Raw genomic sequence first — 19,053 nt, forward strand, 5'->3', positions numbered from 1 at the left:
AGGTGTTAAAAGGTCGAATGGAGGACAATTGTGACAGCTAGTTGGGACAGTCAAGGCTCGATTGGTGAGAGACATGTCCGAGCCGACCACGCGTCCAGCTCAGGATGATACGATAAGATAATTAGGCGTTTAGTACGGAGCTACAGGACGCCAAAGGAGACCGCATAGCTTGCCCGAACGGAGGAGGGCATGTTACTACACAGTCACCACACAGAAGAGCAATTGAGGTCAACAGAGTGGATGGGTCTCGGCAGAGCGGAGGGGTATCAAAAGAGCAATTAAGGTCGACAAGAGATTTTATCCAAATAAAATGTATTAAAGATGAATGTAATAGGGTACTAGTAAACAATGGATAAATAAAAGAGTGATGAAAGAGATATTTTCATCAACTTTTTATATAGGTTTAGGTGACCAACTTAATTTAGATAATTTAAGTATGTTAAATGAATATAGAAATTTAAACTTTTATCATAGAATTTAAACTTCATAAGTAGAATCAGTTTCAAATGAAATGCAAAATGAAAAAGTCATTGGACCATATGATATTCTAATAGAGGTATGGAAGTACTTAGGAAAATAAGGTATTGAATGACTTACAAAATTATTTAACATGATATTACAAAAAAAAATTGATTAATAGAAGGTAAGTACTCTAGTTCCCTTATATAAAAACAAGAGAGACATATAAAATTGTGCAAACTATAAGGGTAGTAAATTAATAATCATACGATGAAATTTTGCGAAAGAGTAATAGAAAAAAATGATTAAGGAGACCACGGTGACTGAAAATCAATTTGGGTCCATGTTTGGAAGGTCGATAATAGAAGCTATATTTCTGCTTAGGCAACTAATTAAAAAGTATCAAGATCAAAAGCAAAATCTACATATGGTATTCATTGATTTAGAAAAAACGTATGATAGAATTCCAAGAGATATTATATGGAGAATTCTAGAAAAGAAAGGTTTTAGCATAGCATATATTGAACTAATTAAGGATATATATGAGGATGTAATGACCAAAGTGAAGACTTTAGGAGGATTAATTAAAACATTTCCAATAAAGATAGGGGTTGTATCAAGGATTAGCTCTAAGTCTCTATCTTTGTATCTGAATCAAGGATGAATTCACTGGACACATTCAAAACAAAGTACCATGGTCATGTTATTTATAGATGATATTATTTTAGTAGATGAGACATGTGAAGGAGTAAATTGTAAACTAGAATCTTGGTAGGAAATACTAGAAGTGAAAGGTCTAAGAACTAGTAGAGTAAAGACAGAATCTATAGAATTTAAGTTTAACAATATTAGACGTAATGAGATAATTATTAAGATAAGAGATGACAAGTTGTCTAGAACTAAAAGTTTTAAATATTTAGGATTATGTTTATAAAATAATAGAGGGATTAAGATAGTTGTTTTACATAGAATACAAGTAAAATGATTAAAATAGTGGAGGGTGACGGGTGTTTAATGTGATCGTAAAATACCTCTAAAACTTAAATTGAAGTACTATAAAATGACGGTTAGACCTACTATGTTATATGATGCTAAATATTGGGTTATAACTCGAATACATGAGCAAAAGATGAGAGTTATAGAGATGAGGATGTGAAGCTGGATGTGTAGATATACAAAGATGGACAAAATAAGAAATAAGAAAATTAGAAAGAAAGTTGGAGTTACATCTATTGAGGAAAAACCCTGAGAAGCATGTTTAAGATGGAACAAATTTGTACTAGGACGACCAATAAATGCTCTGATTAGATAATATGAAATTATGACAAATATGCACATCAAACGAGAAAGAGGAAGATAAAAAAAGACTTGGTTAGCAACAATAAAATAAGCTAAATTTTATTTAAGTATTGATACAGGTTATGATAGGTCGGCCTGACAAGTGAAGAAGGGGTCAAGATCGAGAAAGATAAGAAAGATATATAGTCGGTCGAGTGAAGGCTGAGCGAGCACCCATGTGCTCATATATGCTCGGTCGGGTAAAGCCTGCCCGAGCGTAAAGGTACTTAGCCTTATCTATGAATTTTAATACATTACCGACCGATCGAAGGCCGAGCGGGCACCCACGTGCTCATATATGCTCGACCGAGCAAAGCCCGCCCGAGCATAAAGGCACTTAGCCTTATCTATGACTTTTAGTATATTACCGACCGACCGAAGGCCAAGCAAACACTTACGTGCTCATATATGCTCGGCCGAGTAAAGCCCGCTCGAGCATAAAGACATTTAGCCTTATCTATTACTTTTAGTACATTGTTGGTCAATCAAAGGTTGAGCGAGCACCCATGTGCTCATATATGCTCGGCCGAGCATAGTCCGCCCGAGTGTAAAGGCACTTAGCCTTATGTATTACTCGTAGTACATTATCGGCCGACCGAAGGCCGAGCGAGCACCCATGTGTTCGTATATGCTCGACTGAGCAAAGCCCGCCCGAGCATAAAGGTATTTAGCCTTATATATGAATCTCAACATATTATCAGTCGACTGAAGGCCGAGTGAGCACCCATGTGCTCATATATGCTCGGCCGAGCAGAGGCCGCCCTAGTGTAAAGGTACTTAGCCTTATGTATTACTCCTATTACATTACCGGCTAACCGAAGGGCGCATATATGCTCTTTCGGGCAAACCTCACCCGAGCATAAAGGCACTTAGTCTTATATATAGTTCTTAACATGTGACCAACCGATCAAAGGTTGAGCGAGCACTCATGTGCTCATATACGCTCGGCCGAGCAGAGCCCGCCCGAGCATAAAAAGACATGCTCAATAAGAGGTATTCTTAATATATGTAGCTGGCTTGAATGATCGACCAAGACATGTTTAACAAAGAATGTCCTTAATATATGAAGTTGGCTTAAACGACCGGTCGAAACATGTCCAATAGAAAATTTGGCAGGAAATATCTTCTAGAAGCTTCTTCAGTTATAATGGCGTGTCCCCAGCATAAATATAAGTCATAAATGACAAAAAAGGTACATCTGGGGTATAAAAAAATTCCTTAAAGGATTATTGTATGAACTATAGAAGATGACTTCATCTCCTAACAAACCCTAATGAACCAGGGACTACTTCATGACTACGAAGGTCACATGAAGTAGTATAAAAAGGGGGATCCTCTTCGTTGGCAAGGTACGTAAGTTCTAGCATCTAAACTCTGTTTCCAAATACATCAGTTACTGTTCTTCTTCTTCTTCCTTCCACCTTTGAGTGAGAAACTAACGTGAGCGTCGAAGGGCCTAGCTAGGGATCACCGCCCCGGTCTTAGCTCGCTAATGCTTTGTTGATTTGTCTCACTGTGTGTAGGATCGCGAAGAGGTTCTTTTAGGTCTCCCGGGGGCTATCTTCATAAAGGATCTTCATTCACCGGAGCTAGTGCACATCATCGTAAATTTTAGACAGTATCAAGTATAGATGATGATATAGTGTAAGATAGAGCCCAATGGCATAGAATGATCCATATAGTCGACCCCGCCCAGTGAGATGAGGCTTGGTTATTATTTTTATTATCTGGTCAATGTAGACTTACTTGACTTTTTACTAAACCAACTTAACATATTGATCGATTGTAAGTATCTGGTCAACCTTGACCTCCTTTACGTCTCATTTGGCCAACTAACATATTGATTAAACATTGAAACCCCAACTCAAGTCACCTTAAGCTTGATCAACTTGGTCAGCCTTGATCGGGGGTCAATTATGTTAGGACCCTTGGCGGCCGGTAAAAGGGGGGTGAACAACCCCTGCACAAATAAAAATAAAAATATCTTTCTCGGACAACTAACTTAATTAAAGAACACTTGCATAAAAAATGATAAAGAAATCAAAAAAATAGAGGCACAAAATTTTTTACTTGGTTATAACCGGAGAGATTGTTAATCCAAGGAAGTAAAGTGCACTAATATCTCCTTCAAGCGGAGAAGTTTCTTTACAGCAATGATCACATAAAAAGATGAAGCTAAACGAAAACTAGAAGCGTACAAGTGTTGTTGAAAGAATGCTTGTTGTTCTTAGCTGTAGGATCATTGGGCCGGCTAGAAGGGGGGGGGGGGGGGGGGGGGGAATAGCCTTGTAAAATAAAAAACAAAAGAACCCTTCTCGAACTCTTAAACTAACACTTGCATAAAATTAACTTAAACAAGAAAAAGCAAGAAAAGGAAGAGGCACCGGATTTGACTTGGTTACAACCGGGGTGGTTGTTAATCCAAGAAAGATGATCGCACTATCAATCTCCTTCAGGCGGAGAAGCCTCTTACAACGTTGAAGCTCAGGAAACAGAAGCTAACTACAGAGAGCGTACAAGTGTTTGAAAGAAATGCTTGAGTTCTGAATTGATGAAAAAGCTTTTGGACCAAGGCTATATTTATAGCCTTGGTTGGGGCGCCTGGAAGGGTTTCGGGCGCCCTGGGGGATAAAACTTTATCCCCCAACGTTCAGATCGCGTAAATCGCGATCTTGGTCAAAATCAAGGTCTGGGCGCCCCGGAGGGCTCCGGGCGCCCCGGACTGCTCCGAGTGCCCCGGAACCCAAAGTCAACAAGCGTTAACTTTTTCATCTAGGACCTCTTCTCTGGTTCAGTCCCGCCGTGGTCCGGTTCTTCTCCTCCGGATCCGCTCGCTTGGGTGATCTCTGCCATCCGGAAAAGGGCTCACCCGAGCCCAACTTCCGGTCTTCTCGAGCGGGCTTCCCTCTAGCTTCTCATCCCTTGGAATCGCTGCGTGTTTCCTTCTCGTCCGCCGGCGTACTCAACCGTAGTCTTCGTCCCTCGGATGCACCGCATGCCGTCCTTCTCGCTAGCTGCGTCTCTTGCTCCCCAAGCAATCTTCCGCTTCGGCTTTCGTCCTTTGGAACCACCGCACGCTTCCTTCTCGTCCGTCGGTGTACTCTTCCGCAACACCTTGTCCCTCGGACTGCCGTCCTTCTCGCTAGCTGCGTCTTCCGCTCAACTACCTGTGTTCCTAAGATCCTGCACACTTAGACACAAGGTTAGAACAACACAGGACCTAACTTAACTTGTTGATCACACCAAAACAACCTTGGGGTTCCAACAATCTCCCCTTTTTTGGTGTGATCAACCCAAGTTAAGCTAGGGTTAAAATAGACATTAAATAAAATTAAGTAAATTACTTAATTTAAAATTTAAGTGCAAAAAGATAGAAAAGATAAAAAAATTAAATCTATCTACCTCCCCCTAGACTTATACTTTCCCTTCTCCCCCTTTGATCACAAAAAAAATGGGGTTCTAAGAAAAACAATCTAAGGGTTAAAAATTAAGTAAATTTGAAAAAAAAATATTTAAAAGTAATTCTAAGTTAAAAACAATTCTAAGTAAAGATTATTTTTGAAAGAAATTTTTCTAACTTAATCATTTGAGAATTTTTAAGAAAAATTTTTCTGAGTAAAAAAATGACTTAGTCAATTTAAAAAAAAAATTAAGTAAGTAAATTTATAAATTGAAAAAAATATTTTGAATAACCTTTTTCAAGCACTAATTAATTCTTGTATTAATGCTTCATTAGTAAGTTAATTAAACATTTATTTCAATATTTTAGCTTCTAGGCCGTGGCGAGGCACTAGGCCTTCTTGGTTATTGGAGCAACAACCACTTCCTTAGACAAAGCCTCATAAAGAAATTCTTTGTTTAATTTTCTCACTTAAAGCGCTAATTTTAATTTTAAAATTAATTTAAGCATGACTTCGGAACCCAATATAAGTTCCAGCCTACTGGATTAACAAAAAAAATTTTAGGGACATATTTTCTTGAAATATTCTTAATTTGTCCCGGGTGATATTTAAAGTACCAATTTAAATTATTAAATCTTCTAAAATTGGTTTTAGATGAACATGCATAGTTTTTCAAGTTATCTACTTGAATTTTCAAATCATCATTTTCAAGTTTCAATTTTTCATTTGCTAGTTTTAATTTATCTAATTCTTCTAAGGGACAAAACTTAGCTAGAATTACTTTTAAATTTTTATTTTCACTTTCTAATTTGCAGCAGTCTTTTGTTAAAAGTTTAACAAACTTAAACATTTTATCGGGAGGAAGAGATCGTACCTGACTTATCTTGTCAATCTCGTTGTCCGTTTCTCCCCCTGAGCTACTGCTTTCTTCTGACGTGTCTCCCCCTTCATCGATGCTCTCGATGCTCATTTCGAAGAGCTTGAATCGCAGTCATCGTCTTGATGACTCGCCATCAGTGTGAGTCCGGAGAATGCTTCGACTTCCGATTCGGACGATATATCGTCTCACGTCGCCTTCAGGGCCTTTCATTTCTGGATAGGCTTCTTACCCTTCTCCTTGTCTTTGTTCTTCAGCTTGGGGCAGTTGTCCTTGACATGCCCTTCTTCGTTGCAGTGGTAGCAGCGGGTCGTCCTTTTCTTCTTCCCCTGCGCATGGTTAGTAGATTTAGATTTACAAAGTTTCTTGAATCTTCTTACCATCATTACCATTTCCTCATCGTCAAGAGAGGATTCCGATTCAGGTTCGTCTCTCGAAGCTTTGAGGGCGACGTTGTTCTTGGGCTCCTTCATTCCTGCACATCTTGACTCATGGACTTCAAATGTTGAAAAAAATTCTTCTAATGAAATTTTTTCTAAGTCCTTCAAAATGTAAAAAGCATATACTAGTGATGTCGATTTTGAATTTCTCAGAAATGAATTTAACGCGTACCTGAGCGAATCTCGGTTACGTACCTTTTCTCCGAGATTCGTGAGTTCGGTGATGATTTCTTTTATTCTGCAGTGTAGATGTGTGACTGTCTCGTCTTCCCCAAGTTGCAGGCTTGTGAGCTAATTGCGAAGCAGATCTCATCTAGCGAGCTTGGCTTCGGACGTACTTTCATGCAGCTCGAGGAACTTCTCCCAAAGTTCCTTTGCGGAGTTATATTTACCGATCCTGTTGACTTCTTGAGGCGGAAGAACGCTCAACAGATGGTATTCTGCTTTGCCATTCACCATGAAGTCGGTCTGCTCCCATTTTGTCCATTGATTTATTTCCTTGTCCTCTGGAGCTTCAAAGCCAAGTTTCATTATTAAAATTAATTCAATATCCGTTGTAAAAAATACCTGCATTAGTTTTTTCCAGGTAGCGAAGTCCCCTTCTTATTTCGGCGGGTGGATGCTTGGTTCGGCCATCTCGTTGCTTCGTTCGGCGGTTAGTCCTCCTGAAGCGTCTCGGCTCTGATACCACTTGTAGGATCGTTGGGCCGGCTATAAGGGGGGTTGAATAGCCCTGTAAAATAAAAAACAAAAGAACCCTTCTCAAACTCTTAAACTAACACTTGCATAAAATTAACTTAAACAAGAAAAAGCAAGAAAAGGAAGAGGCACCGGATTTGACTTGGTTACAACTGGGGTGGTTGTTAATCCAAGAAAGATGATCATACTATCAATCTCCTTCAGGCGGAGAAGCCTCTTACAACGTTGAAGCTCAGGAAGCAGAAACTAACTACAGAGAGTGTACAAGTGTTTGAAAGAAATGCTTGAGTTCTGAATTGATGAAAAAGCTTCTAGACCAAGACTATATTTATAGCCTTGGTCGGGGTGCCTGGAAGGGTTCCGGGCGCCCTGGGGGGATAAAATTTTATCCCCCAATGTTCAGATTGCGTAAATCGTGATTCTGGTCAAAATCAGGGTCCGGGCGCCCGGAAGGGTTCCGGGCGCCCTAGAGGGCTCCGGGCACCCCGGAGCCCAAAGTCAATAGGCGTTGACTTTTTTGTCTGGGACCTCTTCTCTGGTTCAGTCTCGCCTCGGTCCGGTTCTTCTCCTCCGGATCCGCTCGCTTGGGTGATCTCTGCCATCCGGAAAAGGGCTCACCCGAACCCAGCTTCCGGTATTCTCGAGCGGGCTTCCCTTCGGCTTCTCGTCCCTCGGACGCATCGCGTGCCATCCTTCTCACTAGCTGCGTCTCTTGCTCCCCGAGCAATATTCCGCTCCGGCTTTCGTCCCTCGGAACCACCGCACGCTTCCTTCTCGTCCGCCGGTGTACTCTTCTGCAACACCTTGTCCCTCGGACTGCTGTCCTTCTCGCTAGCTGCTTCTTTCGCTCGACTACCTGTGTTCCTAAGCTCCTGCACACTTAGACACAAGGTTAGAACAACACAGAACCTAACTTAACTTGTTGATCACACCAAAACAACCTTGGGGTTCCAACATTAGCTTCTTGGACTAAGGTTATATTTATAGCCTTGGTCGAGGCGCTTGGAAGGATTCCAGGCACCTAGAGTGGGACAAAAAGTTATCCCCGACGCAATGGTCAAAGACCACGTCGAAATGGCTAAAACTTGGGTTCCAGGCGTCCGGAAGGGTTTCAGGCGCCCGAACTGCTCCAAGCGCTAGGAATGGCTCCGGGTGCCCCGAAGGGAAAAGCCAACATTTTGTTGACTTTCTCTCCGGGCCTCCAGATTCGACTCCGGTTGCTTTGGTCCGGGTCTTCCGCTCTGACTCTGCTTGCTTGGGTAATTTCGACCATCTGGAATAGGGTTCATCCGAACCCAACTTACGACCTTCTCCTTGAGCAAGCTTCCGCTCCGGCTTCTCGTCCCTCAGAAATGTCACGTGCCTCTTTCTCGTCCGCCCGCGTACTCTTTCGTAGCACCTCGTCCCTCAGACGCACCGAGCCCGTTGGCTCTCTCCCGTGTCATCCTTCTCGTTAGCTGCGTCTTTTGCTTGCCACCCTATGCTCCTAAGTTCCTGTACACTTAGACACAAGGTTAAACACAACAAGACCTAACTTAACTTGTTTGATCACATCAAAACAACTTTAGGGTACCAACAATCTCTCCCTTTGTGATGTGAGCAACACAAGTTAAGTTATGGTAAACTAACATAAAGTAAAAAATAATAAATATGCAATTAAAGTATAAAAAATTAAAAAGGTTAAACTACCCCCCCTAGATTTATCTTTCTCCCCCTTTGATCACATAAAAAATGGGGTATAAAAAAAATCTAAGGATAACTTTTCAAACAAAAGAGAAAGTCAAGTTTTTTTTGAAAAACTCTAAAATTTTTGAAAATTATTTTGATAGCAGTTAAAATAATTTTAGAAAAAAAATTTTAAAAATTTTTTTTGGTATCAGTAATTTCCTAAGTTAAACAAATTTGCAAAAACTAATTTTGTTGAAATAATTTTTTTTAAAAAAATCCTAAGTTAAAAAGATAAAAAAAAATGAGTAACTATTTAAAGTATTATTTAATTATAATTAAATTCTTTATCAGTTAGTCAATTAAATATTTTATTTTATTAATCGGCTTCAAGACTGTGGCGAGACACTAGAGCTTCTTGGTTATTGGAGCAACAACCACTTTCTAGACAAAGCCTCTTAAGGAAATTCAAACATTTAATTTTTCTCGCTGAAAGCGCTAAATCTAATTAAAATTCAAGTTAGATAAGACTTTGGAATCCAATATAGGTTCCAGCCAACTGGATTAATTAAGAATTTTTTAGGAACATATTTATTTGAAAATTTTCTAATTTGCCCCTTATGAAATCTAAGATGCCAGCTTAGTCTATTATAGTTTTGAGTTCTAATATTCAAGCATGCATGATTTTTCAAGTTCTTTATTTCATTTTGTAAATTATTAATTTTCAATTTTATTTTATCAAATTCTTCTAATGGACAAGATTTTGTCAGAATTAATTTTAACTCTTTAATTTCTTTTTCTAGCTTGCAACAATTCTTTGATAAATATTTTATAAACATAAATGACTAATCAGGAGGAAGAGATCGTACCTAACTTATCTTGTCGATCCCATTATCCGTAGCTCCCACTGAAGTGCTGCTTTCTTCCAATGTCGCTCCCCCTTCATCGATGCTTATTTCAGACGAGCTTGCTTCGTTTTCATCATCTTGATAGCTTGCCATTAACGCGAGTCCGTAGAAAGCCTCAATCTCTGATTCGGACGACGTTTCGTCCCATGTCGCCTTCAGGTTTTTGTGCTTGTTCGTTTGGACGGGCTTCTTGTGCTTGCCTTTGTCCTTGTTCTTCAATTTAGGGCAGTTATCTTTAATGTGCCCTTTTTCATTGCAATGGTAGCATCTGATTTTTCTTCTCTTTCTACCCTGCAAATGGTTAGATTTTCTAGATTTAAATAAATTTTTAAATTGATTTACCATCATCGTCATTTCCTCGTCGTCAAAAGAAGAATCTGACTCTTGTTCATCCATCTTCGCCTTAAGGGCAATATTGTGCTTCGACTCCTTCTTTAAATCTGCACATCTCGATTCATGGACTTCAAAAGTTGAAAATAACTCTTCTAAGGTAACCGATTCTAAATCCTTAGAGATATAGTAGGCATCTACTAATGATGCTCATTTCGTATTTCTAGGGAAAACATTAAGAGCGTACCTTAGCGAATTTCGGTTGCTTACCTTTTCTCCGAGATTTGAAAGTCCGGTGATGAGCTCCTTAATCCTCGAGTGAAGGTGTGCAATGGTTTCGTCTTCTTCAAATCGAAGGTTGGTGAGGTGGTTGCAAAGTAAGTCTCGTCTTGCGAGCTTGGCTTTGGACGCCCCTTCGTGTAGCTCAAGGAACTTCTCCCAAAGCTCCTTTGCTGAGTTGTAGACGTTGATTCGGTTGACTTCTTGTGGCGGTAGGATGCTCAGTAGATGGAACTCTGCTTTATCGTTTGCCACATAGTCGGTCTGCTCCTTCTTCGTCCACTGGTATTCTTCCTTACCTTCGGGGTGCTACAAAACTAAAATTCATTATTAAAAGTAATTCAAAATTGGTTTTAAAGAATGCATGTATTCTCTTTTTTCAGCTCGCGAACTTCCCCTCGAACTTCAGTGGGTATATGCTCTGTCCGACCATCGATTTGGTGCATCGATCGGTGGTTAGTCCTCCTGAAGCATCCTAGCTCTGATACCACTTGTTAGGAACCTTGGTGGCCGGCTAAAGGGGGGTGAATAACCCCTAGACAGATAAAAATAAAAATACCTTTCTCGGACAACTAACTTAATTAAAGAACACTTGCATAAGAAATGATAAAGAAATCAAAAAGACAGAGGCATAGAAGTTTTTACTTGGTTACAACTGGAGAGGTTGTTAATCCAAGGAAGTAGAGAGCACTAATATCTCCTTCAGGAGAAGAAGTCTCTTTACAGCAATGATCACTCAAAAGATGAAGTTAAACGAAAACTAGAAGCGTACAAGTGTTGTTGCAAGAATGCTTGTTGTTCTGGGTTTCAGGCGTCCAGAAGGGTTCCGGGTACCTTGAAGGGGAAGTCAACATTTTGTTGACTTTCTCTCCGGGCCTCCAGTTTCGGCTCCGCTAGCTTCGGTCTGGTTCTTCCACTCCGGCTCGGCTTGCCTGGGTGATTTCGGCCATCCGGAATAGGGTTCAGCCGAACCCAACTTCCGGTCTTCTCCTCGAGTAAGCTTCCGCTCCGGCTTCTCGTCCCTCGAAAATGCCACGTGCCTCCTTCTCGTCTGCCTGCGTACTTTTCTGCAACACCTCATCCCTCAGATACACCGAGCCCATCGGCTCTCTCCCGTGCCATCATTCTCGCTAGCTGCATCTTTTTCTTGATGCCCTGTGCTCCTAAATTCTTGTACACTTAGACAAAAGGTTAAAAACAACAGGACCTAACTTAACTTGTTTGATTACATCAAAACAACCTTGGGGTACCAACAGATTACACAATAGTATATGTAACCAATGATACTAAACTTCCTTAACATGCCATGGCGTACTAAACTTCCTCTCAAGTCCATATTCTTCTTTTTTAACATGTCTTTATCATTTTATCAAGAAAATCACTTTTGAATGTTTATCTAAGCATATTAGAGGGTTAGGGATAGTTAAGATACTAAAAGTGAGTTTAAACGACTTAAATAAACTTATTTTAGTAAAAAAAAAATATATCCATCAGTCGATTGATATTTTGCATTTTAAATGACTTACATAGACATATTTTAGTCAAAAACACATCCATTGATCAATTGAAAACATCACCTCAATTTCATACCAACTTCAGAAATGAATAAGTAATTCTATGATTTTTCAAAAATTGTGAAATTTCATATAAATATTACTTATATCAAATACTAGCAAGAAAAAATAGTTTTATAGGAAAATACTAAAGGATCAAAAAGAACAAAGGGGGGGGGGGGGGGTTGAATCTCATTTTTTCTTAAAAACTTTTCTTTTTCAGTTTTAAAAACTCATCAAAAAACTAAGTATGCAACGGAAAGGTTAATAAAAAAAAATAAAATATAGCAGAAAATAAGTATGCTTTTGGTTTTACTTGGTTCAGAGCCTTCGACGACTCCTACTATAAGACCCACGATCTCTTGGATTGTATCGATAAGGAAACCCACTAAAAATCAAATCTCGGTTACAAATAAAGAAAGTGTAACATACTACACTATCTTATGCAAGAATAATAGTAATTAACTTTAAAAAAATGTTACCAACACTTGTATTAATTGAGGCTCATAACTCGAGGTTGGTGTCGCTCTAACTGCAGCAGTTAGATATAACAAGGTTGTAATAGAGCGGTAGCAGAGAGATGACATAGTAGAAAGAGCTAGAATGCTTATTACAAGAGTTGTATTCAAATGATTGGCCGTGATATTCTTTTATACTGCATTGGAGACACCTTTAATAACCTAAGGTGCCTCCATTCGAGCTGAAACTCTTTGTGAACTTTGGGCTCTATCCACTTGGAGGCGACTTCATTCGCTTGAGGGCCCCTCCAATGCTCCAACCTGAAGCACCATCATCAACTTGAGAGCCTCCAGCATTGAAATTTTATCCTCGACACTTATCTTCTTGGGGGCGTCTCCACTCTCCCAAGGCATCTCTAAGCCTTCACTCGGATGCCCTCCATCACTTAAGGAACCTTAAACACTGTTCATCTGAAGTTAATTTTTTGCATTTAACTCATGCAAAAATACGTTAGTCCAAATAACCAAATTCCCTGCAAAATAGCCTTAGCACATATACATAAATTAATTTATGAAATTAGATCTTATCTTACCAAGATGAGGATCTTGTCTTAGTCTCAATTTAGATTTTTAAAATGGATTTAAGTTGGATCAGCACCTACAGTCTCATTAGAACTCGTCCTTACTAGATATCTCTTATCTAGTGACTTACCTTACTTATCATTTATAGGTAAGTGACTTGTCGTCTGACCCACAAAGTCTTCCTGCTAAATGCTCCATTTAGATTTCAGCTATTTGTCAGGTCCTGCACACCCAACTATACTTCCTGTTAGATATCAGGTTCTCTCTTGACATATCTAGGCTTCATACTAGTTATCAGGTCTTCCTGACCTAAATGGACTTTACCCTAGCTTTTGATCTTCTAGACCCATCAAGTCTTTCAGCCTGCATACTTGGTAAATATATTATATAACACATAATATAACTTTAACCTTTTGTTATGTATCAAAACTTAAATTTAATTATTAGCACTGACTGCACCAACAAATATATCTTATTATCAAAGAATAATATAAAGTTTGAAAACATTGAAAACTTCAATGCTTCATTCTAACTTTGTATCAACTTGGTCTGTAGTGATTTCTATTAACATATAGACTTTACTAATATTTTTTAAAATACTTTTGTAATAGTTTTCAAATTTAATTTTGAGTCATGATTTATGAGCTAAATGTACATTATTTGCATATTAATTTTCTCCATGATGGATCATGATAAATCAATTGAGTTAAACTACATGCTCCAAAAACATCAATTTAATTAAGATCATAGATGAGGTTAATGAAATAGTAAATTAATTTAAAACATCAAATTGGAATGTCATTTTGTGCTCTCCATCCACTTTCGAAAGGTCAAAATTTCTTTGCTATGTCGTGTATTGAGAATATTTATTGCGGTGGATGTGTCACCTTAACGACCCTATAGAACGACCTCACATTTTGTAAATTTATATGTCATAAGGGCTTATTCAGTATTTCCACCTGTGCATTGAGAATATTTATGCATCCATAGTTAGGTTGTTTTTATCATGTAAATTTTTTTATTTTACTTTGTTAACATCATCGAAAGGAAAATGGGTGGAAATTAAGGAATATAGGAAGACCATGTTGATGCAGGAATAAGTTGGTCGTCTTGGTGGCATCATTCATGCATGTATGGATTTTATAATATTTCCATGTGTGAATCTTAAAGTAATAATCTTTATTAAAATTATTTTAATTAAAATTTTCACATATTAATCCCCAACCACACTAAAATCTTAATGGAAAAATTGATTATCGCCTATTATTTAGTTATTTAAAATTCACAAAAGGAAATTCATAATTCAGCTAAACTTCAAATTCTAAAATGATTCAAATCATACAAATAAGTTTACAGGTCTCTTGCTGAAATAATTGAAATCAGACGACACAGTCAAATAGATATATATACTTTTATCAGCTTGGTCAAATAATTAATTCATGGGTTTTGAACTTTAAAAATAGTAAAATATATATTAATTCATTGCTTGTCACCTTAACATGACTAACTACAGTCTATTGAGAACAGGAAAGAGAGACTGAGTGTTTTAATTTCTCCAATCAAAGATTAGTTGAGAACCAAGCGTATGATTCTTTCTGTTGTTGTCTGATTTTATTATTTTTATTTTTTAAATTTTGTTTCGTTTTATAAAAAAGATTAAATAATTTAGTAATTTTATTAATTAAATTTTTTATCAAAATTTTAATATAAAAATTTAATTAATAATTTTACATTTCACCAAAATTTTTAAAAAAATAAAATTTATATAAAAATTTATTTTTTAATGAAAAAGAATAAGAATTTTTTTTTAAACAACGACACTAACTTACATTTTGTTTTTCGTCAAACACCTCAAGTAGACTTGAGCCTGCCCTACAGGCTAATCACTCTCTCTTGTTTCTAATCCTTATATATGCTCTCTTATTTCTAATTCTTACATCAGCGTCTCTTATTTATACTTTTTTTAAAAAAAAATAATTAATCAGTCAAAGAAATATAATTCAGATTACTGGTTCTTTAGTCAAAGAAATATTTAGTTGACTGGGAAGGGCACCGATGTTGACTAGTAAAAGAAATACGCATTTCGAATTTTACATGAGCATACAGTGATGGACAAAGTGAGCTTTAGATCTTCTATAAATGCATGCGAAGAAGAGAGCTCAATCAATCCGATCAGAAACAATAGCATTTAAATGCTTTACTACAGCACTAGCATGGCCATGGAAGCTATTTCCTTCTTCTCCCCTTTCTTCTTCATCACCCTCTTCCTCGGCTTCTTCGTAACTTTACTGATAAAGAGATCAAGGAGCAGAGTGCATAAGCAACAAGCACAGGTAGTAGCTCCTCTCCCACCCGGCCCGCCGAAGCTTCCCCTCATTGGAAACATCCACCAGCTCGTCGGTGGCAACCCTCACCGTATCCTCCGCCAACTCGCCCGAACTCTCGGCCCCCTCATCTGTCTCCGACTCGGACAGGTTGACCTAGTCGTCGCCTCGTCCGTGGAGGTTGTGGAAGAGATCATCAAGCGCCATGATCTCAAATTTGCTAATAGACCCACCAACTTGACCTTCTCCAAAATATTGACCTACGGCGGTCGTGGAGCCGTCATGTCCCCCTATGGTGGCTATTGGAAGCAGATTAGGAAGATCTACGCCATGGAGCTGCTCAACTCCCGGCGCGTCAAGTCCTTCGCCACCTTCCGCGAGGTTGCCGTCCGTAAGCTCACGGCGGAGATCGCCAGCAAGGCGTCTGCTAAAACACCAGCCAATCTAAGCCAGCTGGTGATGTCCATGACTAATGAGCTAGCAATCAGAGCCGCGTTTGGTGACAAGTGCAAACAGCAGGGGGAATTCTTGCACCTGGTCGAGGAGGCAGTAAGCTGTGTGACCAGCTTCGCGGTGGCTGATATGTACCCCTCGCTCAAATTCCTTGATACTCTCACAGGATTGAAGTTCAAGTTAGAGCGAGTTGGTGGGAAGTTCGACAAAGTCTTCGACGAAATCATCGCACAGCGTCAAGTCGCACTGGCCGCCGACCAAGCAGAGGATGATCTAATCATCGATGTACTTCTCAAACTTAAAGATGAAGGAAATCAAGAATTCCCAATCACATCCAACTGTGTCAAGGCCATCATCATGGTAAATGAATTACACACATATATAATATCATATGTGAAAGAATGTTTATTATGTATCTTTCGATTCCTAATAGTTCATTATCTTTTAGGAAATATTCCTGGCAGGGACGGAAACATCATCGACGGTTATTGGATGGGCTATGTCAGAGCTTATAAAAAACCCCAAGGCAATGGAGAAAGTCCAGAAGGAGGTGAGGGAGGCTATGCAAGGGAAGACCAAGCTCGAAGAGAGTGACATCCCCAAATTCAGTTATCTAAATTTGGTGATCAAGGAGACACTACGACTCCACGCTCCTACGCCTCTGTTGCTGCCTAGAGTATGCACAGAGACGTGCGAGGTTATGGGCTATCGAGTGCCCGCCGGAGCTCGGTTGCTCATCAATGCATTTTCACTGGGCAGAGATGAGCGGTACTGGGGCTCTGATGCGGAGAGCTTCAAGCCAGAGAGATTTGAAGGCAGCTCAGTGGACTTCAGGGGCTTCAACTTTGAGTTCATTCCATTTGGTACAGGGCGAAGGATCTGCCCCGGCATGACATTTGGGTTGTTGTCCGTGGAAGTCGCACTGGCTCACCTCCTCTTCCACTTCGACTGGAAGCTTCCTCAGGGCATGAAGATCGAAGATTTGGACATGATGGAGATTTCTGGGACAAGTGCACCAAGGAGATCACCTCTCCTCGTGCTTGCCGAGCCAGTAATTCCTCTGCCATAGTCACTTTATCTCCAAATATGATATTACAGACGTTTTATATAGTCTTTTATATAAAATAAGGAAAACATACATGTCGAATGTTAAATAAAGTAATTAAACTCCTCAGCCAGTGGTACATGTACAAATCAATAAGTAGAGAAAAGAAGCAATATAAAGTTTTTGATAATACTATTACTAAAATTAATAGATTTATTTATATAAATTGTCTAAAATAATAATAGAAAGATTAAATAACGAATATAATCATAATAATTATAAACATAGTAATATAATAGACTTGGAAATATTATTTTTATTATTTAATTTATGTCAATCTTGATTGTGTGACAAATATAATAAATCTCAATTGATTGAAATCAATTAGGGATTATTTCCATTATTATCATTACCCCGGACAAACTCAATGGGATTGCCTGAACGTTGAGTTTGAGTGCTAACTTGATGAAACGTTGTCTAGATAATGGCTTAGTAAATATATTAGCAATTTGATCTTCCGTAGAGATATAAGAAACTGAAAGTTGTCGAGTCACCACACGTTCGCGAACAAAATGAAAATCAATCTTCACATACTTGGTACGAGCATGAAAAACAGGATTTGTTACAAGATAAGTTTCTCCAATATTATCACACTATATTTTAGGCGTGGCAGTTGGAAAAAAGTATAATTCTGAAAGAAGAGATTGTAGGCAAATAATTTCTGACGTTGCGTTAGCGATAGCTTTATATTCAGCTTCAATACTCGAGCGAGAAATTGTAGGTAGCTTCTTTGAAAGGCAGGAAATCAGATTTCGCCAAAGAAATATAGCATATCCACTAGTAGAACGTCTATCTTCAGGAGATCCAACTCAATCTGCATCACTGTAGGCAATCAACTCTCGTGAAGACTTACGATATAAAAGAAGACCGTGTAGAATAGTGTCTTTGAGATATCGAAGAATTCTCTTAGCACCTTCCCAATGATGTTCAGTAGGAGCATGCATAAATTAACAGGCACGATTTACAGCGAAAGCAATATCGGGTCATGTAATTATGACATATTGTAGGGCACCAACAATACTACGGTAGATCTGGGGGTCAGACATCGAAGAGGAGAATGAAGGTGCAGTGAAACAACCCTCAATGATTGGTGTCGAGATAGGACGTGCACCATCCATTTTAGCTCGTTGTAAGAGCCCAGTAATGTATTTGCTCTGAGAGAGAAGACAACCTTCAGAATGTGAGAGAAACTCTATGCCAAGGGAAAAAATGAGCATTGCTAAGATCTCGAATAGGAAACTCTTGACGGAGAAAATGCAGTAAAGTAGTAATACCGTTTTGATCATTACCAGTTATTAATATATCATCAACATAAATCAAAACAAATATTAAAAATTTCTCATTATATTTGTAGAATAGGGAAGAGTATGTTTTTAAGCTAGAAAATCCCTGAGTATGAAGGTAGGTAGATAGACGATGAAACCATGCACGAGGTACTTGTCGAAGACCACATATAGACTTCTGAAGTTGACATACATGTGTTAAAAGTTGCGGGTTGATGAATCCAGGAGGTTGCTCCATATAAATAGTTTCTTCAAGGTGTCTATGAAGGAAAGCATTAGAAACATCTAATTGGTGTATTGGCCAATTAGAGCTTATAACTATAGATAGTAGCAATGAGATAGTTGTAATTTTGACGACTGGACTAAAAGTATCATTAAAGTCAATACCTAGTTGTTGATTAAAACCTTTAGCAACAAGACGAGATTTGTAACCACTACAAGAAAAACCCTCATAGATATCGGTGGAACAACAACAGTTTTAAGCAAAAATCGATGTCTTTGAGTATTTTACACCGGTTTTTCCAAAAATCGGTGTCTATGAGCGCAGATTTTCGCTCATAGACATCGATTTTTTAGGCGATGTCTATGAGCGCCTTTTTTTCGTTAATAGACACCGATTTTAACAGCGATTTTTAAAAGCCGGTGTTAATGAACCAAAATAAAATAATTAATTTTTCCACCAATACTTAGCCAAAATTTGCAACACTTCACTCTTCCCTCCAAACCTAAACCTAGAGCGTCATCCACCGTATACACTTCACTCTTCCCTCCAACACTTCACTCTTCACTCAGCCTCACCTTCCTCTTCTCCTCTCCAAGCTCTCTACGGAGATATATCTGAGAGTTCTCGAGATCCAGTCGCTGTCAGATCTTCCTGTCGATGATGTAAACTTCCTTCC

General features: G+C 38.7%; 1 protein-coding gene across 1 annotated transcript; it reads left to right on the plus strand.

Moving 5' to 3' along the window:
• The first annotated feature begins 15,135 nt into the window (after window positions 1-15,135).
• LOC121996138 (alpha-humulene 10-hydroxylase-like) lies at window positions 15,136-16,995 on the plus strand. The gene is made up of 2 exons (XM_042549979.1): window positions 15,136-16,126; window positions 16,215-16,995. The coding sequence occupies exons 1-2, from the start codon at window positions 15,182-15,184 to the stop codon at window positions 16,833-16,835; spliced, it is 1,566 nt and encodes a 521-aa protein (XP_042405913.1). The 5' UTR covers window positions 15,136-15,181; the 3' UTR covers window positions 16,836-16,995.
• The last annotated feature ends 2,058 nt before the right edge of the window (window positions 16,996-19,053 follow it).

Source organism: Zingiber officinale, chromosome 6A (genome assembly GCF_018446385.1).
Source record: "Zingiber officinale cultivar Zhangliang chromosome 6A, Zo_v1.1, whole genome shotgun sequence".
Lineage (NCBI taxonomy): Eukaryota > Viridiplantae > Streptophyta > Magnoliopsida > Zingiberales > Zingiberaceae > Zingiber > Zingiber officinale.